The sequence below is a fragment of the Carcharodon carcharias genome, chromosome 17, assembly GCF_017639515.1.
Source record: "Carcharodon carcharias isolate sCarCar2 chromosome 17, sCarCar2.pri, whole genome shotgun sequence".
Lineage (NCBI taxonomy): Eukaryota > Metazoa > Chordata > Chondrichthyes > Lamniformes > Lamnidae > Carcharodon > Carcharodon carcharias.
In genome coordinates this window covers 12,207,921-12,234,334 of record NC_054483.1, presented here as the reverse complement: position 1 = coordinate 12,234,334, position 26,414 = coordinate 12,207,921, and the positions used below count along the sequence as shown (strand labels likewise).

At 41.3% G+C, this 26,414-nt stretch overlaps 1 protein-coding gene across 5 annotated transcripts; it reads right to left on the bottom strand.

The window, feature by feature from the left end:
- Nucleotides 1-336: 336 nt before the first annotated feature.
- Nucleotides 337-26,085, bottom strand: LOC121289796 (deoxycytidine kinase 2-like). Of its 5 annotated transcripts, none has more exons than XM_041209615.1 (7): nucleotides 26,061-26,085; nucleotides 15,360-15,475; nucleotides 12,630-12,823; nucleotides 8,126-8,273; nucleotides 4,516-4,631; nucleotides 2,769-2,868; nucleotides 337-543 (listed from the first exon to the last, which is right to left on the bottom strand). In XM_041209615.1, the coding sequence occupies exons 2-7, from the start codon at nucleotides 15,435-15,437 to the stop codon at nucleotides 505-507; spliced, it is 675 nt and encodes a 224-aa protein (XP_041065549.1). In that variant the 5' UTR covers nucleotides 15,438-15,475; nucleotides 26,061-26,085; the 3' UTR covers nucleotides 337-504. The 5 variants fall into 5 exon arrangements, with proteins under 5 accessions (XP_041065549.1, XP_041065547.1, XP_041065548.1 ...); XM_041209613.1 differs by lacking the exon at nucleotides 26,061-26,085 and adding an exon at nucleotides 25,799-25,974; XM_041209614.1 differs by lacking the exon at nucleotides 26,061-26,085 and adding an exon at nucleotides 25,835-25,974.
- Nucleotides 26,086-26,414: the final 329 nt, after the last annotated feature.

Here is a 26,414-nt window from a genome sequence, read left to right as displayed (position 1 = left end):
TGCAGGCAAGGGAGAGAGAGGGTGTCTCTATCTTGGAGCACCTTCTCAGCACTGTAAAAACATCCATCAACACCATCTGCGATTTGTTAGTTCATTTTTACCAAGCACCCAAAGTCACAGGAATTTCAGTCCTTCTGAAAGAAGGGATGGAACCTAGAGTGAACAATGACCAAAATCTCAGCAACCAAGTCTTCTCTTACTCTAAAACAAAAACAGAAATACCTGGAAAAACTCAGCAGGTCCGACAGCATCGGCAGAGAAGATCACAGTTGACGTTTTGAGTCCCCATGACCCTGTTGAAGGGTCATGAGGACTCAAAACATCAACTGTGCTCTTCTCCGCTGATGCTGCCAGACCTGCTGAGTTTTTCCAGGTATTTCTGTTTCTGTTTGGGATTTCCAGCATCCGCAGTTTTTTGTTTTTATTTCTTCTCTTACTCTACATTTTTTCCCTACGTAACAAAAAGGTTCAAAAAATTTGCACAAAAAAATGGACAGGGGCTTTTCACTTTCCCAACTTCAGACAGTTCACAAAGTTCTTCACCTGGAAGGGAAGCAGAAGAGAAAATAAAACACTTCAATACACGTCAAGCTCTATTTTATGAGCATGACCCTGAAATGCCACACATTAGACCAATAAACTGAGTTGCAGCCACCAATGTTCTGGACAGCTATTGGCACCAATTACCCTAATTACCACTTTGTGCCTTGTAATGTCCTTGTTACTGGTGGGGTAGCTTGGTAGGATTATGGATCATGGGAGCATGATGTATGCTATGTCCCCCATAAACCATCCAGTGACCTGATTATTTTCCTTGAAGAGGCAGATCATAGCCAAATTTTGAAGGATTCATGAAATATGTCAACTTTCACCACATCTCATGTTGACATGTGGGATCCTTTGTACATTGTCACACATAATCTGCATATTCACAAATTAGAAGATTGGGGAAGTTCACTGCAGGAGCTTCCTAAGCAGTGTCGGTGTCAGCTATTGGAGTCTGGAACCATGGAAAGACAGCATTCCTGTAAAGCTTATCCTGATGCCCCAGCTGTAACGCAAAAGATATTAGTTACCTGTTGACTGCAACCTCATACTGGACCATGGCTGATGTCAAAGAAATCACCACAGCTGTTTTTGTTTGAAATTCCCGTGCCAGAAAATGGGTATGGTTGTCATTTTCATAGCCACAGACAGCACAATGTGAACAGATGGCAGTGGCTGCAGAACTCCGTGCAGTAGCCACTTCTGTGAAGTCTCTCACACACGTTCCTACACTAAGGTTCTCATGGAGCTGGTGATGCTTGCATATTCTTTGGAGAGAATAATATTTGATGGGGTGGGCATCCTCCTTAAATGATGCTTCACTCACCTTTTCTCAATCATTGTGACATTGCATAGAATAGGTTATTGTGACAACCAGCGCAAGTCGGAGATTAGGGGGAGAATTTTCTCCCCGTCGGGAGGGTTTGGCAGGAGCAGCTGTGCGCCGCCATTTTATGTGGGCGGGTCAATTAAGGCCCGCCCAGCGTGACGCGTACCCAGAAACGCTGAGCGCTCCCTGTGCGTGCAGGGGAAGTAGGCTGAGTCGGGAACTGTGCTCTTTTGCGCGCATAAGTTTGGCTTTTAAAAATTTAAAAAGGAAAAAAAAAATTTCAGCCACGTCCCCATATATGACAGTGTCTATGAATTTTATTTAAAATTTTTATTAAAGTTTGAAAACCTTCACGAAACCTCATCCCACCCGTGGATGAGGTTTCATGATAATGCAAAAGCCGCCTGGGCTCTTTGCCTGCCCGCCAATCCTAAGGTTGGACGGACAGCTCAGTTAATTATTTTAATTGGTATTTAAATGGCCTCAATTGGCCTTTGACAGTTCAGTGGATGTGCAGCCGACTCTGGTGCACGCCCACCGAATTGAAGGTCTGAATGACCCACGGCGATGTCCCCGCTCGCCGACCTGAAGATTCTGGCCTAGGTATTCTGTGGTGATTCACAGACCTTCTGACTCTCCAGAGGCAGACTACCTTCTGTAAAGCACAAGTCAGGAGCATGATAGAATACTCTACATTCGCCTGGATGAGTGGCACTCCAACAATACCCAAGAAGCTCAACGCCATCGAGGACAAAGCAGCCCACTTGATTGGCACCCATCCACTTCCTGAAATATTAACTCCCTCAAATAGCAGACAGTGGCTGCAGTGTCTATCAACTACAAGGTGTATTGCAGCAATTCCATCTAGACTACTTCAAGAGCTGGAACTCCCCTCCTAACAGCACCATGGGTATACCTACACCACATGGACTGCAGCAGTTCAAGAAGGCAGCTCACCACTTATCTTCCATAGAATAATTAGGGATGGGCATAAAATGCTGGCCTACCCAACAACGCTGAACTCACATCATGTTAAAGAACTTTTAAAAAGCACCTCCCAAACCTGCAATCTCTACGTCCGAGAATGACAAGAGCAGTAGACACATGGGAAATCCATCATCTGCAGGTTTCCTTTTAAGTCACACACCATCCTAACTTAGAAATATATCACTATTCCTTCATCGTTCCTAGGTCAAAATCCTGGAATGTCCTATCTAGAACACTGTGGGAGTCCCTTCACCATTAGATTGCAGCAGTTCAAGAAGGTGGCTCACCACCACTTTCTCAAGGTCAACTGGGGATGGGCAATAAATGCTCCCTTTGCCAGCGATGTTCACGTCCCACAAATGAAAAAAACAAGAAAAAAAAAAGGTAAGGAGAAAGAACACTGTACTTGTTCGAAAAGCTTTTCTTGTCTTGATTTATCTTCTTCAAAATCTTCATTGACATCCAATACTAACACTGGAATGTTCTTCAGATTTTCAAAGTGCAGTCTATTGAAAATGAGGGAAAAGGAGTTAAATCCTCATCCAAAAAAGAACCATTTTCTCCAAATGTTGATTTATATCTTCTTGCCTTCCAATCATTGTAATTTCTTTACGTTGCACATTACAAACTAACCAAAAAAGCTTGCTCCAGGTTCTTATCTAATATCATTTTACAAGAACATAGGAAACAAAAGAGCTCTCCAGAGGAAAAGTATTTCCACTAACTTGCCCTCTCCTATTGGGTAATGCCTGCCCTATGCTTCTGCTTACATCTGATAATATGGCTGACATCAAGATCTAAACAAAAAGGCTTGTTGACATAAAGGGTGGAATTTTACAGCCTCCACCCACCACCCCCCCAAACCCAGGAACAGGCTGACAGGCCATGCTTGTTGTTTACCCACTTACACTGATGCTTTACCTGCAGCAGGGGAAGCGTTGGGCAGTCCGTCTGCCCTTTAGTCAATTAATGGCCAGTTAAGGGCCTCCTCCCACCAATGCATGAAGTGTCCATTGGCAGCCCTTTAGCTGATATCTGGCGTCCATTTAATCTCTCCACACCGCCACGTTCCTACCCCAGCCCTCCTGAACCTGGTCCCACAGCCTCATCAGAACCTGCCAGACTGGCTCCAACTGAAGACACCCACTTAATTTCTCATCCAGCTTCTTTGACAATCATTGTTGGGGGCAGGGACCCAGAAGTGGTGCTGCAGGCCAATAAATGATGGTCGCTCTGCAGCGATTCAGTGTCCCAGCCAAATGGAGGGGGAACTCACGTCAACTTTTCAGCCGAGGGTGTGGGCCACTGCCCATGCATAAATTTCCAGCTGTAGGTTCTTTTTAGGGAAAACAATATCTGGCAATAAAGTTGCATTCTTTATATAAAGGATTTTAAATGAATAGAACACTATGGAAAAGGATTCTACTTGCAAGAAATTGAGGAAAACTCAATTTTTACCTTGGTCATAGTTTTGCATCTCCCATGCAAGTCAGGACCTACTAGACTACATTTCCTTTTGACTGCGTAGTTTTGATCTCCTTATTTAAGGAAGGATACACTTGCATTGGAAGCAGTTCAGAGAAGGTTCACTAGGCTGATTCCCGTGCTGAAGAAGCTGTCTTATGGGGAAAGGTTGAGCAGGTTGGGTCTGTACTCACTGGAGTTTAGGCACATATTGGCAAACAAAAAAACAAGTCAACAGGAGGAAACTTTTTTCTTTACACAGCAAGTTGTTGTGATCTGGAATGCATTCTCGGAAAGGATGGCGGTAACAGAGTCAATTATAAATTCCAAGGAGGAATGGCTAAATACTTGGACTAAGAGGAAACAGCAGAGGACTGGGACTGGTTAAATAGATCTACTAACAGCTGGCATAGGGACGATGGGCTGATTAATCTCCTTGTGTACTGTATCATTTGATGATCTGATCTATACAGAGATCTGGGCATTAGGTCGTATGTTTGAAGTCTCAGTTGTATAATGGTGCTTTAAGAGGGGCAAGGCAGAAAACAGTAGAAAAAAAAACAAGAATTAATTAGGTAAAAAAAAAAGCAGATAGGCATCCCATTTAGAGCACCCGATACTGGATTTGACAATTCATCATGAAATTAAATTCAAAGAGCTGAAGAATTTGAAACAATAATATCACTTACTCTGTGCAGTTTTTCACAAGCCAGTTTTCATGTCGTGAATGCAGCTGTTGAAGGTAACCCAGTTGAATTTCCTTCTCTTCATCTCTCCCCCTTTGTCGCAGTCTTTCTAAACATTTCTGTGGAAAAATAATCAACAGTTCTTGCAAAACCTTATAGAGGCAAATAACACTTCAACTAACATTTAACCCCATCACCGATTAGTTAGATATTGGCCAGAACTTTTCCTGCGTCAGATGGGCTTAGTGGGAGTGGGCAGTCACAGAGCCGACCAATTGGCCAATTAAGGCCCGCCCAGCGTAAGGCACAAGTGTGCAGGTTGGGGGGGAGAGGAGGAGTGTCAGGGCCAGCGCTATTTCATGCATGTCCGCGAAAGAGCACTTCAATCTCCCTGGGGCACGGAGCTGCCTCGGGGAGATTGAAGCACTTTTGATAAACATAAATAAATGTAATAAAAATTTATTGAAATATGTCCCCACATGTGACTGTGTCACGAGTTGGGACATGTTTTTATTTTTCTGAAAAACTTCTTATTTCATTCATAAAGGCTTTAGGAAACCTCATCCTCCTCATGGATGAGGTTTCCTAAAAAAACGTAAAGGCCGCTTGGACTTTTAGCCTGCCCGCTGACCATAAGGTTCAACAGGCAGCGTAAACTTGAAATTAATTACCTAGTTAATGGCCTTAATAGGCCTTTCATTTATCGGCGGGCGCGCAGCCAATTCTGGCATGTGCCCGCTGAACAAAACATCGCGAAGACGTTGGGACACACGTCCCGATGTCATTGCACCTCATGTTACGCGCTGACATGGCGGGCCTGCCCCTGCACACCGACTGAAAAATCCTGGCCATAGTAACAATTCCCTTTGGTCAAAAATTACATCACTCTGAAGGACAAAACTGTGCACTGAAGTTCTTGCGAGAAAAGTCAAGTGTAAGCAAATGTGATCAGGAACTTCTGGTCATTCTATTAATTTTGTGCTTGGTCAAATGAGGAACACTTTGCATTGGTCAATCTTGAGCTTTATTTCCAGTTATTTTCAAGTATTTCTCAAAATATCTCGCTGCATTCTCATTTATAATGTGTTGCTAACTTCAGCGTGTTACAAGGCTATGAGCCTTTATTTTTGACAATATGATTTTTCAGCTTTCAACTGACCAGAAATTTTGCAATTTGAACTGAGACCAAGCAAACTGCTTAAAATGCAAGGCCGCATTCCAAGGTGAAGGTGAGAAACCAATGAATCACCCTCAGGGAACTGTGAAGAGAGACACATTTCCTATAATCCAGGCAACCCATTGAAATTCACAACTGTCAAAGGAAGAGACATTAAAAAATTGAAAGTACTGGGTATTGAAACAATGGCTGCCATAAACAGGCACACTCAAAACCTCTTGGAAGTACACAATGGGTGAAGAATTTCAAAGCAAGGCTGCCAGCCACAAGAGAGGGATTGCAAATGATACAGGCGGTGTCAAGAACATTTTCAGCAGAGGAAACAAGCTGATGGCTGCTCTCTCCCTCTTTCTATTTTGGAATAAGAGTGTCGGACGGTTCAAGAAGCTAACTCTACCAGAAACCTACCAGTGAACCGAGATCTCATAACAATTTCAACATCTCCCACACATCTGACTGCACCCAAGAAACCAGCTAACTTAAATCAGTCGCAACATTTAAAATCTATGCCTCAAGGACAAAGGGCACTTCACTGTACATTCTTTTACCTTTTTCAATTGGACTCTAACTCCCCTTATTTCTGATACCTACCTGTGTGTGTGTGCGCTTGCCCAAATGATTGCATGAGGGCCAAATGCTTGACGTCACGTTTGTATTATTCTTCTCGTGTTTCGTGGTTAATAAATTGCTCGTTGACTCCAGAAATCCTTGTCTGATTGGCTCCTCATTGCTCACAGCTTAAATAGTTAAATACATTCCAATTTGGAAAAAGGCATATCCCTTATAAAAAGGAAATGTAAACCTTTGTTGTGACCAACCGAGAAGGTTGAATGGAGGGGAGCCAGTTCACCCCTTCTCACCTGCTCATAATAAATATCATTCATAAATGTGAGGATCTTGTAGCTGATTTCAGAGACCAGCCCATTTATGTAAACAAGAAGCAACAGAGGTTAATACATTATGCGTTGATCCCTTGAAAAACATCCCTCAACAGATTCCCCCACTGCGAGAAAACATTTCCTACACGGCTTTCCTATTTTTTAGTCAAATGTTTTATCCAGTGCCATACATTATGCTGGATTCTCAAGGCTTTCTGCTTAATCAAAATCATACAGAACTTTATCTAAAACCTTAAAGTATTTCAAGAATTGTGTTTTTCGTTACCTAAAGCATTCTGAAAGTTCAAGTAAAATGTGCTGTAAGAAATTCTGCAGTTCACTTTAACTTTAACTTCTCAAAGGAATAAGGAAGTTTGTCAGGCATTAATCTCTTTCTTGTATATTTATTTCCATATACTCATAAACGGTTTCCATTACACAGAACTTAGAGTATGGAAATTCGGGGTTTATGCTCCATTGCAGCTTCCTTCCACCCTACTTCAACTAACCCTATCAGCATAAACGTCTATTCCTTTTTCCTTTGAATCTATGCAACTTTCCCTTAAACACATCTAGGCTATTCACCTGAGCTACTTCATGTGGTAGCAAATTCCATGATCTAAATAGTCTCTGGTAAGATGTTTCTCCTGAATTCCTTACAGAATTTATCTTATCCATATGACACCAAGTTTGAGGTTCCTCCTCCATAAGGAGAAACATTTTCTCTACATTTGCCCATCAAACACCTTCCTAATTTTAAAGACCTCTCTTAGGTAACCCATTGGCCTTCTAATTTCTAAAGTCCCAACCTAATAGGTATAACCTTTTATTTCTGGTGGTATTTTGGTAAATCTTGTTTGCACCTTCGCTACTGTCACTTTGCCCTTTTTGTAATATGGAGAGCAGAACAGTGCACAGTACACTTAAGTGTTTCCCATCTAAGTCTTGTACAAAGGGTTGGCTAATATGTTTGTCGCTGCCTTGTGAATAAGGGTGACAACCTACAAGCACAAATAGCCATGTGGGAGTTTTATGTAGTGGCAATAATAGGAAGGTGGCTAAAATGGCGAGGACTAGGTGCTTAATATTCAAGGGTACAACGTGTTCACAAAGGATAGGGAAGGAAAAAGGCAAGATGAAGTTGCAATACTGATTAGGAAAGATATCATTGTGTGGGAAAGAGAGGGTGTCCTTGAGGAGGAAAGGACGGAATGCATTTGGTTGGCTATAGTTGAAAAACAAAGAAGGGTATGATTACACTTGAAAGGAAACTGAGTCTGATTACCACCTGAACTGTTTCATCAAAAAGTCAAAAATTAGCAAAAATATTCTGAGGAACAATGCTTCATTGAAGATCAAATCTTTCACTTGAAAATGTAATTTGGTGTAAAATGGATTTGTTGCATCAAATTTCCTTTACAGAAATGTGGGAAATGCCAAGTAGAAGGTGAGACATAACTTCTCAGTTCACAGCATCATTTGATTAGTTCTGCACAATTAAAACATTAAGATCTAAATCTATTAGTCAGCTGTTGTTAAACTTCAACATATGAGTTACCTCAGGAGATGCTTGAAGATAGATGATTCCTTTCAACGCTATTCGGCTGCCAAATTGATTGAGAAGATAAGTGTGCCAGTCCTGGTAGATCGTCCATTCGGTCTCATTTAAGCAACCCAATTCATACAGGTTGGAAGCAAATACATACCTACATAGATAGCCACAAATATAACTCAATTCAAGTTATCTGATCTTTAAACAACAGGAGAAATTTTTAGTTCTACTGTAGAGCTTTTGCAAATTTATAGCTTATTTTTGGTCAAATGGTAATGTCAAAGTTAGCTGATTTAAGTAGTGGCAACATTAAGGTTACTAGAAGCAATATCAATTACACCAAGGCTAGGGAGAGGGAAAAAAAGTTGACCACAATTCTATTTTCTCTTCAACAGACACTAGAAAATGCACATTTTGGATGCTGAGAGAGCAGGGTCAGTTTTGGCTGGAATGCCTCCCTAAATCTTCTTACAAATTATAGAGTTGAGGCTCATACATGAAAAAAATAGTTAATTTGGTTAAGTTCCAGAGGGCAATTGTGCCAAGGAACCATACTTCATGAAAGAAGTTAAGGAGAGGAAAGAAAAACTGGCAGGGAAAAAGAACCTCACAGTCATCTTAACCCTTACTGAAGTTTTGATTTTGTCAGGGACTGTGTATATTTCATTGCAGATGCTGATGTTCAAACGTATATTAAGATAAAGTTGTGCTGTTATGCTGTACTAAATTGGCAGGGGCTGCAAGATGCTAATTTTTACAATCCGAAGGGAGGAAGCAAGTGGAGGTCAGTCCCATCTTTCACAGGGAGAACCAAAAAAGACACATCTCCCTGCAGAAGGATCAAGTATAGCATTGCCAGAGATATGAGTAGGTTTCATGCTCCAGTATCCTACTTAAAATCTGCAGCACTCATAAATAGGAGGAAGAAAAAACTAACTCAAATAAGTGAGAGAAAAATTAATCCAATTAATGTTACATACAAAACAGAAAGCAATCAATAAATAGTCAAATGAATGCTGTCAAAAATTTAGGAGTACAATTTTTTTCCCCCTGTGGTACCCAAGATTTGAATCTAGTTCAGACTGATTGAATGAAACTATTCTGTCTGCTGCAAAATGAGATGAGACTGTGTTTTTTTCATTCCTTCATGGGATGTGAACGTTGCTGGCAAGACTAGCATTTGTTGCCCATCCCTCATTGCCTTTGAGGTGGTGGTGAGCTGCCTTCTTGAACCACTACAGTCCATCTGGTGCAGGTACACCCACAGTGCTTTTCGGAAAGGTGTTCCAGAATTTTGACCCAGCCATTGTTAAAGAAGCGATAGAATTCCAAGGCAGTATGGCAGCTTGGAGGGGCTCATGCAGGTGGTAGTGTTCCTATGCATCTGCTGCCCTCACCCTTCTAGGTTGTAGAGTTTGCAACTGTCAAAGGATGCTTGATGAGTTTCTCCAGTGCATCTTATGATGGTACACACTACTGCCAATGTGCGTCAGTGATGGAGGGAATGAATGTTTAAGGTGGTGGATGGGACGCTGATCAAGCAGGCTGCTTTGTCCTGGATGGTGTCGAGCTCAAGGGTTGTTTAAGTTGCACTCATCCAGACAAGTGGGGAGTATTCCATCACACTCCTGACCTGTGTATTGTAGATGGTGGACAGACTTTGGAGAGTCAGGTGAGTTATTTGCTGCAGGATTCCCAGCCTCTAACCAACTCTTGTAGCCACAGTATTTATATGGCTAGTCCAGCTAAGTTTCTGATCAATGGTAACCCGCAGGATGTTGATGGCGGGGGTTTCAGTGATGGTAATGCCACTGAATGTCAATGGGAGACGGTTAGAGTCTTATTTGTTGGAGATGGTCATTGCTTGGCACTTGTGTGGCGTGAATGTTACTTGCCACTTATCAGCCTAAGCCTGAATGTTGCCCAGGTTTTGCTGCATATGGTCATGAACTGCTTCAGTATCTGAGGAATCATGAATTGCATTGAACATTGTGCAATCGTCAGTGAACATCCCCCCACTTCTAACATTATGATGTAGAAAAGATCATTGATGAAACAACTGAAGATGGTTGGGCTCTAGGAACTCCTGCAGTGATGACCTGGGGATAAGATGATTGAACTCCAACAACCACAACCATCTTCCTTTATGCTAGTTATGTCTCCAAACTGTGGAGAGTTTTCCTGATTCCCAATGGTTCCAGTTTTGCTAGGGATCCTTGATGCTGCACTCGATCAAATGCTGCGTTGAGATCAAGGGCAGTCACTTACGCCTCACCTCGCGTTCAGCTCTTTTGTCCATTGTTGGACCAAGGCTGTAGTGAAGTCAGAACCAAGTGACCCTGGCAGAACCCAAACTGACCATCAGCAAGCAGGTTAAGACTTTGTAAGTGCAGCTTGATAGCACTGTCGAAGATACCATCTGTCAATTTGCTGATGTTCAAGAGTGGACCGATGGGACGGTAATTGGTCAGAGTGGAATAGTCCTACTTTTTGTAGACAGGAAATACCTGGACAATTTTCCATATTTCCATACTGGAACAGCATGGCTAAGGGTGTGGCTAGTTCTGGAGCACAAGTCTTCAGTACTATTGCCGGGATGTTGACATTGTCCATAGGCTTTTCTGTGTGAATTGCCTTCAGCCTTTTCTTAATATCACATGGAGTGAGGGAGTGAATCAAATTGGCTGAAGACTGGCATTGGTGAGAAGACCTCAGGAGGAGGCTGAGATGGATCATCGACCCAGCACCTTAGGTTGAAGTGACTGCAAACGCTTCAGTTTTGACTTTTGCATCGATATGCTGGTCTCCACCATCACTGAGGATGAGGATGAGGATGTTTATAGAGCTTCCTCCAGTTAGTTGTTTAATTGTTCATTACCACTGGTGACTGGGTATGGCAGGATTCTTTGATCTGATCGGTTGGCTGCGGGATCACTCAGATCCAGCGCATGCTGCTTATGCTGTTTGGCATGTATGTAGTCCTGTGTTGCAGCTTCACCAGGTTGGCAACTCATTTTTAAGTATGCCTGGTGCTGCTTCTAGCTGCTATGCTCTCCTGAACTCCTCATTGAATCAGGGTTGATCCCCTGGCTTGATGGCAATGGTAGTGTGGGGGATATGCTGGGCTATGAGGTTACAGATTGTAGTTGAACACAATTCTACTGCTCTAGTTGGCCTATGGCACCGCATGGATGCCCAGTTTTGAGCTGTTATTCTGTTCTGAATCTATCCCATTTCGCACAATGGTAGTATCACACAACACAATGGAAAGTATTGTCAGTGTGAAGACGGGATTTCATCTCCACAAGGACTGTGCCGTGGTCACCCCTGCCAATACAGTCACAGACAGATGCATCTGTGACGGTAGACTGGGGAGGGTGAGGTCGCTGGTTCCATCACCACCTGCCACAGGCCCAGCCTAGCAGATATATCCTTTAGGGTTTGTCCAGCAGTGGTGCTACCAAGCCACTTTCAGTTTTGGGCACTGAAGTCTCCCACCAAGAGTAAATTCTGTGTCCTTGCTACCCTCAGTGTTTCTTCCAAGTGGTGTTCAATGTGGAGGAATACTAGTTTATCAGCTGAGGGGGGACGGTAGGTGGTAACCAGCAGGAGGTTTCCCTGTCCATGCTTGACCAGATGCCATGAAAATTCATGGGATTCAAAGTCAATGGTGAGGACTCCCAGGGAAAATCTTTCCTAACTGTATACCACTGTGCCACCACCTCTGGCGAGTCTGTCCTCTGCAGGTGTTTGCGACCCTGTCTGTAAGTTATGATTCAGGGATTATATATCAGGATATTGTTTAACCAGTCTGTGGGACAGCTCTCCCAATTATAGCACAAGTCCCCATCAGTTAGTAAGAAGGACTTTGCGAGGTCAACTAGGCTAGACTGGCTGGTGCCTAGGTCAATGTTGGATGGTAGTCCAGTTTTATTCCTTTATAATGTAGTGGATTGGTAAAACTGAGTGGCTTCCTAGACCATTTCAGAGGGTAGCTAAGAGTCAACCACACTAAGTGGGTCTGGAGTTACATGTAGGCCAGACTAGGTAAGGATGGCAGATTTACATCCCAAAAGGACTTAAGTGAACCAATTGGGTTTTTATAATTATCTGTTAGTTCCATGGTAACCATTTCTATGACTAGCTTTTCATTCCAGATTGATTAATTAATTCAATTTAATTCCACTAGCTGTCATGGTGGGATTTGAACCAGTCTTCCCACAGCATTAGTCTGGGCCTCTGGATTACCAATCCAGTAATATTACCACTATGCTACCACCCCTGTGAACCTAGTGGGCACAAGTAAAAATTCAAAACAATCCATAATTAACCATTTCACGCAGGAAGGTCATAATAATAGTTGGAGTGAGAAACAGAAAGGTTGCACTGGTGCAGTAAGGGGTATTCTGCTGAAATTGATTGTGATTGAACTTTTGCATTTCTCACTCACTTCACCTTGCTGAACAAAAAAAAATGGTGTTAAGAGTCAACACTGCAGCTATGTCGTTACCTATCACTATAGACTGATCTTTCAAATATCTGCACTGGCTCTTCTGCCTTTTGTAGTCTTGGGGATAGTGGTGCCAAAAGGGCCTTGATTCGGCTCATGCAGGAGTATGACTGAAAGGTGTAAGACCACCGGTGGGGGTCCTGATAAAGCATCTGAAGTAGGTTACCAACACTCTGCTGTGTGGACGACAGCTCCTGGGGAATAACAAACATTTGTTACTAAAAACTGTGAACATTGAAGAACAAAATACAACAGAAAATATTGCAAATTCACAGCTGTTGAGTTAGCGGTAGAGACAGGTCAGTGCCTTAGGATGAGATTAAAGGTGAATTTCACCTGAAATGTTAACCCATTTTTCTCTTTCAGGTACTGACTGACTTGCCATATTCTTATTTGTTTATTTTAGACAATAATTTCTTTTTAACTTTGTTTTTTTCAATAACTGTAAAGTGAAAAACCTGGCCTCTCCGACATTGAGGACATCCTATAGCACTTTGCAGCCAATTAAGGATACTACGGTTGTAACCTAAGCAAATGTTACAGTCAATTTTCACACAGCAACATCATACAAAGTGGAACAAATGACCACATAACCTTTTTTTGACACTTTTGTTGAGGGATAAATGTCAGAAGGCCGCCAGGAAAACTCCACTGCTTTTCTTCAAAATAGTGCCACGGGGTATTTTACATCTACTTACAGGGCAGATGGGGTCTCTGTTTAACTCACTTGAGAGGTTGTGCTTCCAATAGTGCCACATTCCCTCAGTTCCATACTTGAGATTCATCTTAGATTATGAGAGATGTGCTAGGAAGCAAGCTTGTTGCCACTCTGCCAAGTTGACACCAAGTATTGACTGCTAGCTTATGTTTTTATTTCATTTTTGTTTACTATTTAACAAACAGATTAAGAAGGGTAGCAACCACAGCAGTGGTGTTTTTTCCTTTTGTAATTTTATTGACGCTTCTTGGTTCATTATTTAAATTGTTTAAATTACCCTTTAAGTCAGAGCACTCAATAATCATTGCTTTATGACACACTGAATGATTGGGACTAATTTTAAAACACAATTCCTGCTGAGAATTTTATAGCATGCCATGTTATTTAGAAATCAAGAATCTTTGTGGAAATTCCTCCACATACTTCAATTTGCCTCAGATCTGTTTATATTTTCAAACAACTTGCATGATTTGTATATTTTCCTCCAGCACAACTGTTGACATAAATGTAATGTGAATATTAAACTGTTTCATGCCACCAACCTACTCATTCATATTCACAACCAGAAGACAATATTCACCCTTTAATGTTTCACTGCTAAGAAATTTCTGATTTTTTTTAATCTTCTTGCTGTTCATCTTTCAAAGCACATTGCAGGACTATCAGAACTAATTAAAGCAATCAGAGTTTTACAGAGGAGTCAATTTTCTTACAAGTTGCCAAGTTAAAACATTTGAGCAAGAATGTAATTTTGTGCAATTTAGTTGCTCGACATAGCTATTGCAAATTTGGGCAATAATTATATTCTGTATTTATGACCACCGTAATAGCAATGTTAAAATGGCTGTGCTATCTGGGGTGGCTATACTAAGGTCTAACAGTATCATGAAAGAAATAGAATTGGATAAAAGATAGCATATGAATTTTACACACCTAATCTGAATGGGGTCAGCCAATTTTTTTTAAATGGTTCCAAGAAATTAATTGGAATTCTTTGCTTGATTCATCACGTGAAGCATTTTGCGATATGTTGAGATAACAAGACACTATATAAATTCATCTCTCTGTGCGGTTTAACATATGGGTTACTCAATTTTATCACAAGCACAAATCATAAGAAGCCCTAAAAGGTATGAACGTCTCACCCAAAAAATGACACATCTGGCAGTGCAGAACTCCCTCAGGACTGACCTGGCATGTCAGCCCAGATTTTGTGCTCTATGGAATGGGACTTCAACTTACAACTTTCTGACTCAAAGGCAAGAGTGCTACCATTGAACCACAATCTAGCAAAAAGGAGCAACTTTCAATCATAGGAACTTTTGGATTTCTTTGTACCGGAGATCAACAACGATGCCAAAAAAGCATTCCGACCCATTTGGTTAAAAAAAAGGACAATCTCACCTCAGTTAGAGATAATTCTGTGGGGGCATGGCTTCTCAACAACTCCTGCAGCTGATGACAACCTCAAACACAAGTAACAGCATCCAGTCTTCAGAACGCAAGATATTATTTTAGTCAATAGCATTTTATTTTTTGACTCTTCTTCGATTCTGCCAACAAATGAAGTCTATGCGCTGACTCGAGGTCTGCATTGCTTCAGGAGGAAGCCTAGCCAAGATTCCAATTTATAGCTGGGTCTCAAGAAAAAAAATATTTTTCACGTCACAGGGCTTATTATTATGAAATGCATGGGTAGGAAAAATGCACACCAGAGAAGTGAGGCAGCTGAGTGAAAAGTAGTATCAAATTCAACAGGCAACTATTTTGGTTTAACAAGCAGAATACAGTGGTATTTTGCTAAATGGCTCCACTCAATTTGGATTTCAAGTGAAAGATTTTGGATTTCTTTTGGTAAACTGGTTACGAAAAAGAACCTTCTAATCACCAGACTTACGACTCAATGAATCAGTAATGCCAGGTCTAACTCTAAATATTGTACTGATTAGAGACATACCAGCTGATGCTTCATTTGTTCATTTTTCATCACATTGCAAGAATTTGATATCTACCTCACTGCAGCTGGAAGCTGGAATGCTGCACCATTTGGCTATGGGCTCTCGAATAATTTCCCATTGGTTACTGGCCATCTGCTCCAATAGCTCAGCAAACGTGGATTTCCCCACAGCTAAATAAAAGCAGAAAACATTTTTGAGTCTTATGGAAGTATAAATAACGTCATCAAGAAGCTTTGTTTAATAGCTTTGGTCTTCATTTTGAAAACCATTCTAAATAATCATACCAGTTCTTCCTGGTGGGTGAAAATCAAAGGTCACAGACCTGAAATGTTAACTGTTTATCCCTCCATAGATGCCGCTAGACCTGCTGAGTATTTCAAACATTTTCTGGATTTATATTAGCCAAAATCACATACTTAATAATTGCTTTTTCAGATACAATGCAGCTAACCTTTCCATGAAATGCAGCAGCCAACTTTAGAAATTGTAGCTGAAGCTGATCCACCTGCTGGGCTGAATGTGCTAATATATCGACTACTAACTCTAGAAATGCTAACAGCAGCTAACAATTACTGTGAAGTTTTAAAATTATTTACCATCTTTCTATTCAACAGTCATTAATATTTGGCCTGTGTTGGTGTGGTGTGGTGAGTTTAGCATCAAGTAGATTCAAACACAAGCACAGAGTAATTGCAATTGAAGTTAAATGAATTAAAAGAAATTCAGAATTTCAGTTGCAGTAACAGGGCACCTAGAGAGAATGGTTTCACATTGCTTCAGCTCCTGATGGATGAGCTGTTCCTTTGTCAAGACTGAGAACAAACTGATTCAACCAGAGAGGGTGGATGAATTGAGTGGCAAGGGAGTGTCTTTTATGCTTAATGAAAATCACAACTAATTTGATCTATCAAAACAGCTGGATTCTGAAAGCAAAACAGCCTTTGAAGTACAGTTTTGCCTGAGAAGCATCTGTGAGACAACTATTTTTTTCCCTCAAACACTAGGCCAGCAGACTCCATAAGGACCATATTCAAGAAAATACTGATGGCCATTTGCAGCATTTGTCAAGTGCTATGCCAGCACTCTCCTGATTAAATTGTGTCATCAATTTAAGAATCTGATAAAAAAACATTGCTTATTTCCAGCACGTGGGCATGCACAGTGACCATTTATCCAAATGCTTACATATGTTAATCATCTTTGTATAGCTCTCAAGACTGATTTCTATCAATAGGCAGTTTAGCATGTGTGCTTTCACTAATGTACAGTGTGTCCCTAATCTGACAGCTGTTTTTCCAATAGTAAAACAGCAAGGCCAGTAGCCCATTTTCTCAACTTGTGAGAGGTTCTCAAAGTATTAGGCGAGTACACTCAGGAGTCTGATGAGCTCATGAGTTTTACTGTCACTGTCATACTGATTTGCAATGGATACCACTCTGCTTCAATCTAAAAGGCTGAATCTCTAAGGCTGAAAAGTCCTCTGGGCATGATGGCCTGCACCCTAGGGTCTTAAAAGTAATGGCTGCAGAGATAGTGGATGCATTGGTCATAATCTTCCAAAGTTCCCTAGATTCTGGAAAGGTTCCAACAGATTGGAAAACTGCTGGAACATCATTGTTCAAGAAAGGAAAAAGACAGAAAACAACAAACTATAGTTAGCCAGCTAGCCTAACGTTTGTCATTGAGAAAATGCTGGAAACCATTATTAAAGAGGCAGTAGCAGGACATTTTGAAAATTGCAATACAATCATGCATAGTCAACATGGTTTTGTGAAAGGCAAATCATGTTTGACAAATTTATTAAGAGTTCCCTGAGGATGTAATAAACAGGGTGGTTAAAGGGGAACAAGTAGATGCAGTGTATTTGGATTTCCAAAAGGCATTTGGTAAGATGCGACATAAAAGGTTACTACACAAGATAAGAGTTTATGGTATTGGGGGTGACATACCAGCATAGAGAGAGGACTGGCTAACTAACAGGAAACAGTCAGGATAAATGGGTCATTTTTGGGATAGCAAACTAACAATTGAAGTGCCACTGGGATCATGCTGGGCCTTAATTATTTATGACCTATATTAATGACTTAGGAAGTCTTGTGGTGCAATGGGTAGTGTCGCTGCCTCTGAGCCAGAAGCTCTCGGTTTAAGCCTCACTCCATGATGGCCAAGGTTCATAGCACAGCCAAACAGGTTGAGTATCAACTTGTAAATCCTTCCAGCATATACAATGGCAGGCTGCAAGAGCGGGAGAGATACCAGATACTGGGTCAGCCATGTGATGGAAAGAATGAAGGAGCTGTAGATAAATTTGCTGATATGAAGATAGGTAGGAGAGCACATTGTGAGGAGGATACAAAGAATGTGAAAAAGGACATAGATAGGTTAAGTGAGTGGGCAAAAATTTGGCACATGGAGTATGTTTTGGGAAGATGTGAGTTTGTCCACTTTGGCAGGAAGAATAGAAAAGCAGAATATTTTTTAAATGGAGAGGCTGCAGAATGCTGCATTACAGAGGGATCTAAGTGTCCTTGTACATGAATCACAAAAGGTCAGCATGCATTTAGGAAGGCAAACAGAAGTGGCCTTTAAAATAGGGATGGGGTATAAAAGTAAGGAAGTCTCGCTACAATTGTACAGGGCATTGGTGAGACTTCACCTTGAGTACTGAGTACAGCTTTGGTCACCTTAACTGGAGACATACTTGCATTAGAAGCAATTCAGAGAAGGTTCACTAGGCTGATTTCTTGGTTGAGGGATTTGGCTTATGAGGAAAGGTTGAGTAGGATGGGCCTATATGCATTGGAGTTTAGGAGAATAAGAGGTGATCTTATTGAAACATAAGATTCTGCAAGGTCTTGACAGGGGGGAAATCTAGAACTAGAGGTCAGGGTTTCAAAATAAGGGGTCTCCCATGTAAGATAGAGATGAGGAGGAATTTCTTCTCTCAGAAGGTTGTTAATGTTTAGAATTCTCTTCCCCAGCGAGCAGTGGAGGTTGGGTCATTGTAGGCTAAGTTAGACAGATCTTTGATTGACAAGGGAGTCAAGGGTTACGGGAGGTTGGCAGGAAAGTGGATGTTACTGATGGTGGAGTAGGCTTGAGGGGCCAAATAGCCTACTCCTGTTCCTATTTAATATGTTCATATATTATTACTTGATGTTCTCACAAGTGCACTTTCCAGTAGAAGTCATTTGTACTTATTCAATGGATATAATGTATGAAACTTTTTTAAAGTTTTGATATGTAACTGAAACAAAGAGCAGAGTACTGCTGCTTTAGTAATCCCTCTTGTATCAGTCCATCTTTTCAAAGCACTGAATTAGCATTGTTATGATCCCAGCTGATGTTAAAACTGGACAAGTCAGATCTCAGGATGAAACCTGGTTTGGTAGATCCTAACTTTGTTTTTGAAGTCAGTTACTGAACACATTCACAAGAGTCTGCCAGTATACTTTTAACACAAAGAATAAAATGTTTATTAAACAAGAAGAAACAAATTATATTATACTAGCCAAAAAAGGTTGGAATGATTTCAATACAGATACCAGAAAATGATTCAAACACACACTATTCCTTTTATGCCAACAACCCTTACAGACACAAAACCCCAGTCAAGATTTACCACTGTCTCTTGCGGAAGTTAGCTCAGTTTCAGTTTTCTTCCAGTGGACTGCTAAGCCTTCAATAGATGCTTTTCTGCAGCTGGTATCTCTCCCTGAGACACCCAAAAACTACAAAGTAAACTCACTATTACTTCAACTTCAGAACAAACAGATGAGCTTCCTAAACTCAGTTCCCCAACAGGCCTGCAGGATTTCTTATTAGAGAGATTAGACCTTCTGCCTGCACTCTCTGGTATACACACACTAACTGACCATCCTTGTGTTTCTGCCTGTATCTCTCTGGACACCTGTCACTAAAACTTCACTGAACTGCTAACCCATCTCTTCACTTCAAGAGGTGTAAAACCTCATTAATAAGCGTATACAAAAAAGGCTCCAGACTGCCCAGCACCCAGCTCACAAAAACCTCTAAATGAAAGGAAAACAAGGTTTCACCTTTCTTAACACCCAAATACAAAATATAAATTGCACTGACAGCAAAACATTCTTCTAACAGTATGCCAGAATCTGATTCAAGTCACCAAAAAGTATTCTAACAGAAAATTTGAAGTCAATGGTAACCCATTGGCTGGAGTCACACCTAGCACAAAGGGAGATGACTGTGGTTGTTGGAGGCCAGTCATCTCGGCCCCAGGATATCACTGCAGAAGTTCCTAGGCCCAAACTTCTTCAGCTGTTTCACTAATGACCTTCCTTCCATCATAAGATCAGAGGTGGAGCTGTTCGCTGATGACTGTACAATGTTGACTCCTCAGATACTGAAGAAGTCCATGTCCATATCCAACATTTAGGTTTGTCCTGATAAGTGACGAGTAACATTTGTGCCACACAAGTGCCAGGCAGTGACCATCTCCAACAAGAGAAAATCTAACCATCTTTCCTTGACATTTAATGGTATAATCATCACTGAATCCCCCAGTGTCAACATCCTGGGGGTTACCTTGACCAGAAACTGAACTGGACCAGGCATATAGATACTGTGGCTACAGGTGCAGGTCAGAAGCTCCAACATTTAAGGAGCTCAACACCATCCAGGACAAAGAAGCCCAATTTACTGGCACCCAGTCCATCACATTTAACATTCACTCCATTACCAGTGCACAGTGGCAGCAGTGTGTACCAAATACAAGATGAGCTGAAGTGTCTCACCCAGACATCTTCAATAACACCTTCCAAACCTACAACCTCTACCACCTAGAAGGACAAGGGAAGCAGGCACATGGGAACACCACCACCTGAGAGTTCCCCTCCAAGTCACACACCATCCTGACTTGGAAATATATCACTGTTCCTTCACTGTTGCTGGGTCAAAATCCTGGGATTCCCTTCCTAACAGCACTGTGGGTGTACCTACACTTGAACTGCAGTTGTTCAAGACAGCTCACCACTGCCTTCTCAAGGGCAACTAAGGATGGGCAATAAATGCTGGCCTAGCCAGTGACGCTCACATCTCATGACAAATTAAAAAAACAAAACAGGGCCTTATAATTATTTACATATGTTCTTCTAGAACATGATCTATTTTTCCACCAGGCACGCTTTACTAGGCACACTCACAATTTGCCTATTCAATCCCTGTTCTAATTTCTACCTTTGATCTCCATACATATCTCCATACATCAAAAGCACTGCACAGTGTGATTATAAAATGGACACCGAAGCGAGTACAATCTGCAGATGTAATTTTTGCCCTGCTTTGCACAATATATGTGATGCCCAGAGAAGGATAAAAGGATTAACAATTTTCTAGATTATCTGCCTGAAATGAACAACCTCTTTCAATCACACACACACTGCTGATGTGTACATATAGATGGAAGGACTGTAGAATTTGGCAACATGAAGAAGGGTTGAGAGTTTTACAAAACAAAATGTTGGGACATTTGTGGGCAGGGACCACTATGATGAGTACTATCTGAAGCCTTGAATAAAGTAAGTCTTCCTAAACACTGATGTTTTCTACTTTTGTTAATTTACCAATCATACTCCATACAAACTTTCTTCTTCATTGCACCTCCATCTATTTTTCACCATACTTTTCTGCCTAACCTTCTGTAAAACTTCAGCCCAATGATAGAGAGCAAAAAGAATTGATACAATAACCAATGGAGTTCTTCATTAATTTCAAACTTAAAAATGAATATTTTTTTTTTAAAATGAGAAGTAATCCCAATTCACCTTTAGTTGGAATGACATTCTCCAGCCTCCCAAAAAATATAAAAACGAAAACATACCTTTGTTTCTAAAGACCACAGTATCAATAACAACTTGCAACTTTAACAAAGAAAAATATTCAAAAGCACTGCACAGTTTGATTATAAAATGGACACTGAAGCGAGGACAAAAATAAAGCCATAAAGAGGAGTGATCAAAAGCTTAGTTAACAAGGTGGATTTTAAAGTAGGAGAATGAGGTAGAGGAGGCGAGGGGCTTTGGGAGGAAATTCCAGAGCTTGCGATTTATGTGGCTGAAGGTACGGTCATTAATAAATGTGGAGCTTGGGGGAAGATGTACAAGAAGTCAGAGTTTTAAGCACAGAGCTGGGTGTGAATTAGATAAATCTGCCAAACGGAATAGCTTGCTAAACAGAGTGACAACAGAAATTTGAGAATGGGAATTCACTGATATGTTGTGGGTAAGTGGTACAATAATATATTTTTATCAAACTGAAATTTAACCTTTGCTAACTTCAAGAAACTGCAAGTTAGTGGCAATTAACAGTCAATCAGCTGGAAGTGGGTCCCTGACTAGTTATTAATTGTGGCTGGAAATTGACTTATTTGGGCAGATATCTGCAAAAGCACATGGCTTCAAACACTGAGTTTGGTGAGAGTTGGTTGGATATGCAAACAGAATGATGACAGGAATTTGGTGAGAAGGAATTCAGTACTGAGGTGAAGGAGGTGCTATGTAATTTAAACTAACGGACAAAAGTAAATAAGTAAATGTATAAATACCAGAGTGCTTAATTAGATCTCGGAGATAAAATTAAGTTCACTAAACGGAGGAGGGTAACAAAAAAGTGATCCGAATGTATCAGATAAAAATCTAATATAAGCAAGAAATACATCAGACTAAGGAAACATTAAATTAAGACGACATTATATAATCGCATAAGAGGCAGATATGCACACATACATGTGTGTATGTGTATATTAAAAAATATAAAGATATATAAATGTTGTAAAGAACATATTTTTATTTCTGTTGGACTGTGGATTAAAATGACCAATGGCAGCCGTTTAAAAGACATGTCCACTGGAACAGTGTGAGGGATATATACAATGTTGCTGTCTTGGAACAGAGTGTGCCATGAAAGACAGGGTGGTGCCAAGAAGGAGTCTGGTCTAATGGGAATCTGCCTGGCAACAACATTTTAATTGGCTCCTGACCAGGGTTTGAGAGAGAGAGAGAGAGAGAGAGAGCAGTGCAGCAGAATAGCTCCTAGCCTGAAAGGAAAAAGATCTAAAACCTCTCTCCTGTGTGTGTAAGATCCCAGTAATCCTACAATAACAGCGAGCTGGCTTTTTCTCCTCATATCTCTGTAACCTGCTCTTTCTCTCTCTGAAAACCCCTCTCTAGAGGAAAATGGGAAAATCACTATTAGAGACATTGAAAGGTAAGTGCTCAACCAGTGAACTAAAGGCTGAAAGTACTGGAAGGCCACCCTTGTGTCATCAACAAAGAACTGAAAGAAATTTGGGAGACATTGATTAAAATCAACCCATTGAATCATCTCCAGAATCAGTGCTATTGAACTGTTTTATCTCACCCTTAAAATCCATGTTTTGTATGTCTTGTGTGTCTGTATGTATATGTATAGGGATTTAAGAAGGGGTAGAGTTTAGGTTATAGGGTTAAAATTAGCAGTCTATACTTCTTTCTTTTGCCACTGGTTAAAGACAATCTGTTCAACGAACAGTTATTTACTAATTAAGTTTACAAACCTAGTGCTTGTATTCTGTTAACCTAAATTAAACAATTAGGTGGGTTGATCAAACTTTTTCACACATTGCCGCTCGAGGAGCAGTGGGGCTTGATATTTCAGCGCACTATTCCCAGTGAGTTGTGACAACATACATACATGCATAGTATTATGCCACAGCAGATGGTAAAGGCCAAGTTATCAAATCCCAGAGGGAAACATGAAACAACTGTCATAACCCAGTTATGCAATTTGTATGTTTTATGCAGGCTTTGAATTCGGTGGTAATAAGGCCAAGTCTCAAGAGGTTTTTTAGAAAACTAAACTAAACATTTATTAATACAGGAAAGATTGTAAGCACATACATATATCTACAAAATTACTACTATAATAACTACAAAATTCCCCTAAATAATCTGACTCTCAGCTCGGCCTGCGATAAGGCAACAGTGAAACACATACATGTAAACAGACCCATGGCAAAGCACACCCTGGACAGTTGCATTCAAAATGAGTTTCTTTCAGCTCTGGATCCTTGGAGACAGACTTGAGGGCTTTAGATCTTAAAATCCCTCCTCCTTTATCCAACAGCCTTCTCTTCCTTTATACATTTTTTCCTCTTTGAATGCAAATTCTCATTATCACCAGTTTTTTTAAACTTTAAATTTTCCAACAAAACCCCTTTCAGAATACCCACTTTACTAGTAAGCTTTGAAAAAAATAAACACATTGGGAGGGATTTTCCGCACCCTCCCGCCGCTGGGATCTTCCGGTCCCGCCGGAAGTCAATGAACTTCTGGCTGAGGCGCTGCCTCACCTGCGGCGGGTCCCCCTGCAACAGGGCCGGAAAATCCCAGCCTTTGTTTCTAAGCTTCATCTGGTTAGGTGTAATATTTCACCCACTCTTTTGAATGGTCTATTTAAAAACGTAAATTGCACCCTTTACACCTCAAGTTCCATTTTTCAATGTTTATCTAATTACAATTTCAAGCCTACTTTCCTTCTATACATCAAAGCCTATAGACCAGCTGGCTTTAATTCAATTAAGACACACACACACATAGACACATACACCACTAAACTCTATTTTTAAATAATTTCCAATAACATTATCAACATTATTATATCTTCTTGGCAATAGTAAACGCAATAAGACTTTTAAGAAAAACATGGCGTCAGCTTAGACCCATTGTCTGGAATTCATTTGAGAACTCCATGAGCCTTCATGGATGACCATGTGTTGCAGAAAGTAGCTCCAGATGTTCAAGTTAAGCTCAGGATTTCTGAGCTTGAGGAGTGGCTGAAGTCACTGTAGGGCATAAAGCAGTCTGAGAGTTTCCCAGTGTGCATGCTCCAGGAGGCTGCAGCTATTGCCTTCAGTGAATAGTAACTAGGTGTCCATCAGGCAGGTTAGGAAGAGCAGACGGTGCAGGAATCCTCTGGGATTGTGCAACTCTGAAATCAGTTTTCATTGAGGGCAATGACAGTTTGATGAGTGTAGTCAAGAACACACCTACGGCACTGTGGGGAAAATGACTGCACAGCCAAGTGTAGAAATGCAGTGGGCAAAGGGTATTCAATAGTCAGGAAGATGGACTGTTGTTTCTGTAACTGCTGACATGAATCGTGCATAATGGTCCATTAACCTGGCATCAAGGTAACAACAAAGAATAGGTGCAGAATACTTTGCAGGTGTAAAAGGTGTAAAAGATACAGCTGGAAATCATGGTACATGTTGGAACTAATTACATAGGTAGGAAAATGGTTAAGGTCTTACAGACAGAATTTCGGGAGACAGGGAGGATTTGAAAGAGCAGGACTTCAATGGTATCCAGGGGCTAAACTGCTTAACCTTTTTGACAATCACGTCAGTAAGCAGGATTAGACCTTTAAAAAGATGGTAACACAGAGTGGCAAGAATTGTTACAGTGCAGGAGGCAGTTTGACCCATCCTGTCTGCACCGGCTCTCCAAATACGCCACCCCCACCCACCCCCGCCGCCTTCTTTCCACAACCCTGCACTTTCTTCCTTAGCTGTACATTGCAGTTTATAAAAACTAATGTGGAACTATAGAATTACACAATCTGCATTCATTATTATTTCAAATTGAGAAACTAAGGCAAGGATTGAAACACATGATTAAAGTTTGTTTTTTTAAAAACCAGGGAAGGCTGTAAGTGGCCGAGGAGTTACGTAAATCACGTTTGTTATACAAGCACGGCCTTGGGAAAGATGGGGATGAAAGAAAACCATGCAATATGCATTCAACACAATAACACGTGGACAAGAGGAACGCTGCTTTGCATGGTATAGTTTGCACCTTGAGAAGAAATTCTGTAACCATCCCAAAAGATTTTAATATTTGAAATCAGCTTAGAATAGTGGAAAATACGTTAAAATAAGTTTCAACCAAAAATACTTGTGCATTATTCTCTCCAAGCAGGGTGCAACATTTACGTTCACAATCCACGCCATATTCATACTGTGGCGAATAACTGCATTTTACTTCGAATTCGCGAAGCCCCTACCGATATTCCCCTCCACCGAAATCCGGGCCACACTCTCCCTTTTACTGCGGTTCCCGGCCGCGGCGCAAACACGTTTGCGGGTGGGTTCCGTCCCCATCGCCAGCTCAATGCTATCCCAGCACCCCTTCCAGTCACGCTTGGCGGTGGAAATCAGCCTGCCTTCCGGGGCTTGCAAGCGACCCCCGAGACAGGGAGAACAACTCAGCGGGCGGCCACCCACCAGGTCCCCGGACCGCATTCGGCGGCGGGGGGGCTTCGTGCGTCCGACGACCCCTCTTACAGCCGGGAGGAGTACAGCCATGTCAACAACAACAACTGCGGCGGCAGTAGCGGCGCTTTGTAAAGTGTTGACACACACACATTGTGCTGGGGCTCCCCTTCCCCGACTGCGTGTGTTTGTTGCAGCACCGACTTACCCCACCACCCAAAGCACACAAGAGCTGTTCACCCACACACTCCCTCCGTCCCTCTCTCGTTTGCTTCCTTTCTGCTGGAAGCAATCTTTTTCGGATTTGGCGAAGCAGTTCCGGGTTGGTGTCAGCGCTTAGACCTTTTTATATTTCGATCGAGGAAGAGGTTGGATTGCATCCCCCCCCCCAAAAAAAAACCAAGAAAACAAACCAAACCGGCTGATAATATACAAAGGCGTATCCTAGACACAAAGCAATCTAATGTAACCTATATTTACGCTGCCGAATCGCTGCAGCGCCGCTTCACTTGTTTGGAGCGACCTTGCAAAATGGGGATCCATCATGTGATTTCCCTGTTGCTCGGCCAGAAACTCAAATAAAACCCTAGTGCTTCAAGACCAACTGATAAAATGTAGAGATCTTGACAGCAAAGATCATTAAGAATGTCTGAAAATCCAGTGTTTACACACTAAAGTAGGTGGATCACTCCTGGCTGCGGTTAATAATTTCATATATATTATAAATATAATATATTTAACTAATGAAAAACTGTGAATTGTGAAGTGGAGGAGAGGTGCCAGCAGGGGTTCATGTGCCCCTATCTTGTCCGGGGTAGGAATCG

Coding starts and splice junctions, on each gene's coding strand:
- LOC121289796 (XM_041209612.1), bottom strand. CDS start 25,683: ATGGCTGTACTCCTCCCGGCTGTAAGAGGGGTCGTCGGACGCACGAAG. Junction 2,869..4,515: donor CTTGTGAAAAACTGCACAGA/GTAAGTGATATT, acceptor CATTTTCAATAG/ACTGCACTTTGAAAATCTGA. Junction 544..2,768: donor AAGAAAAGCTTTTCGAACAA/GTACAGTGTTCT, acceptor CTTCCCTTCCAG/GTGAAGAACTTTGTGAACTG.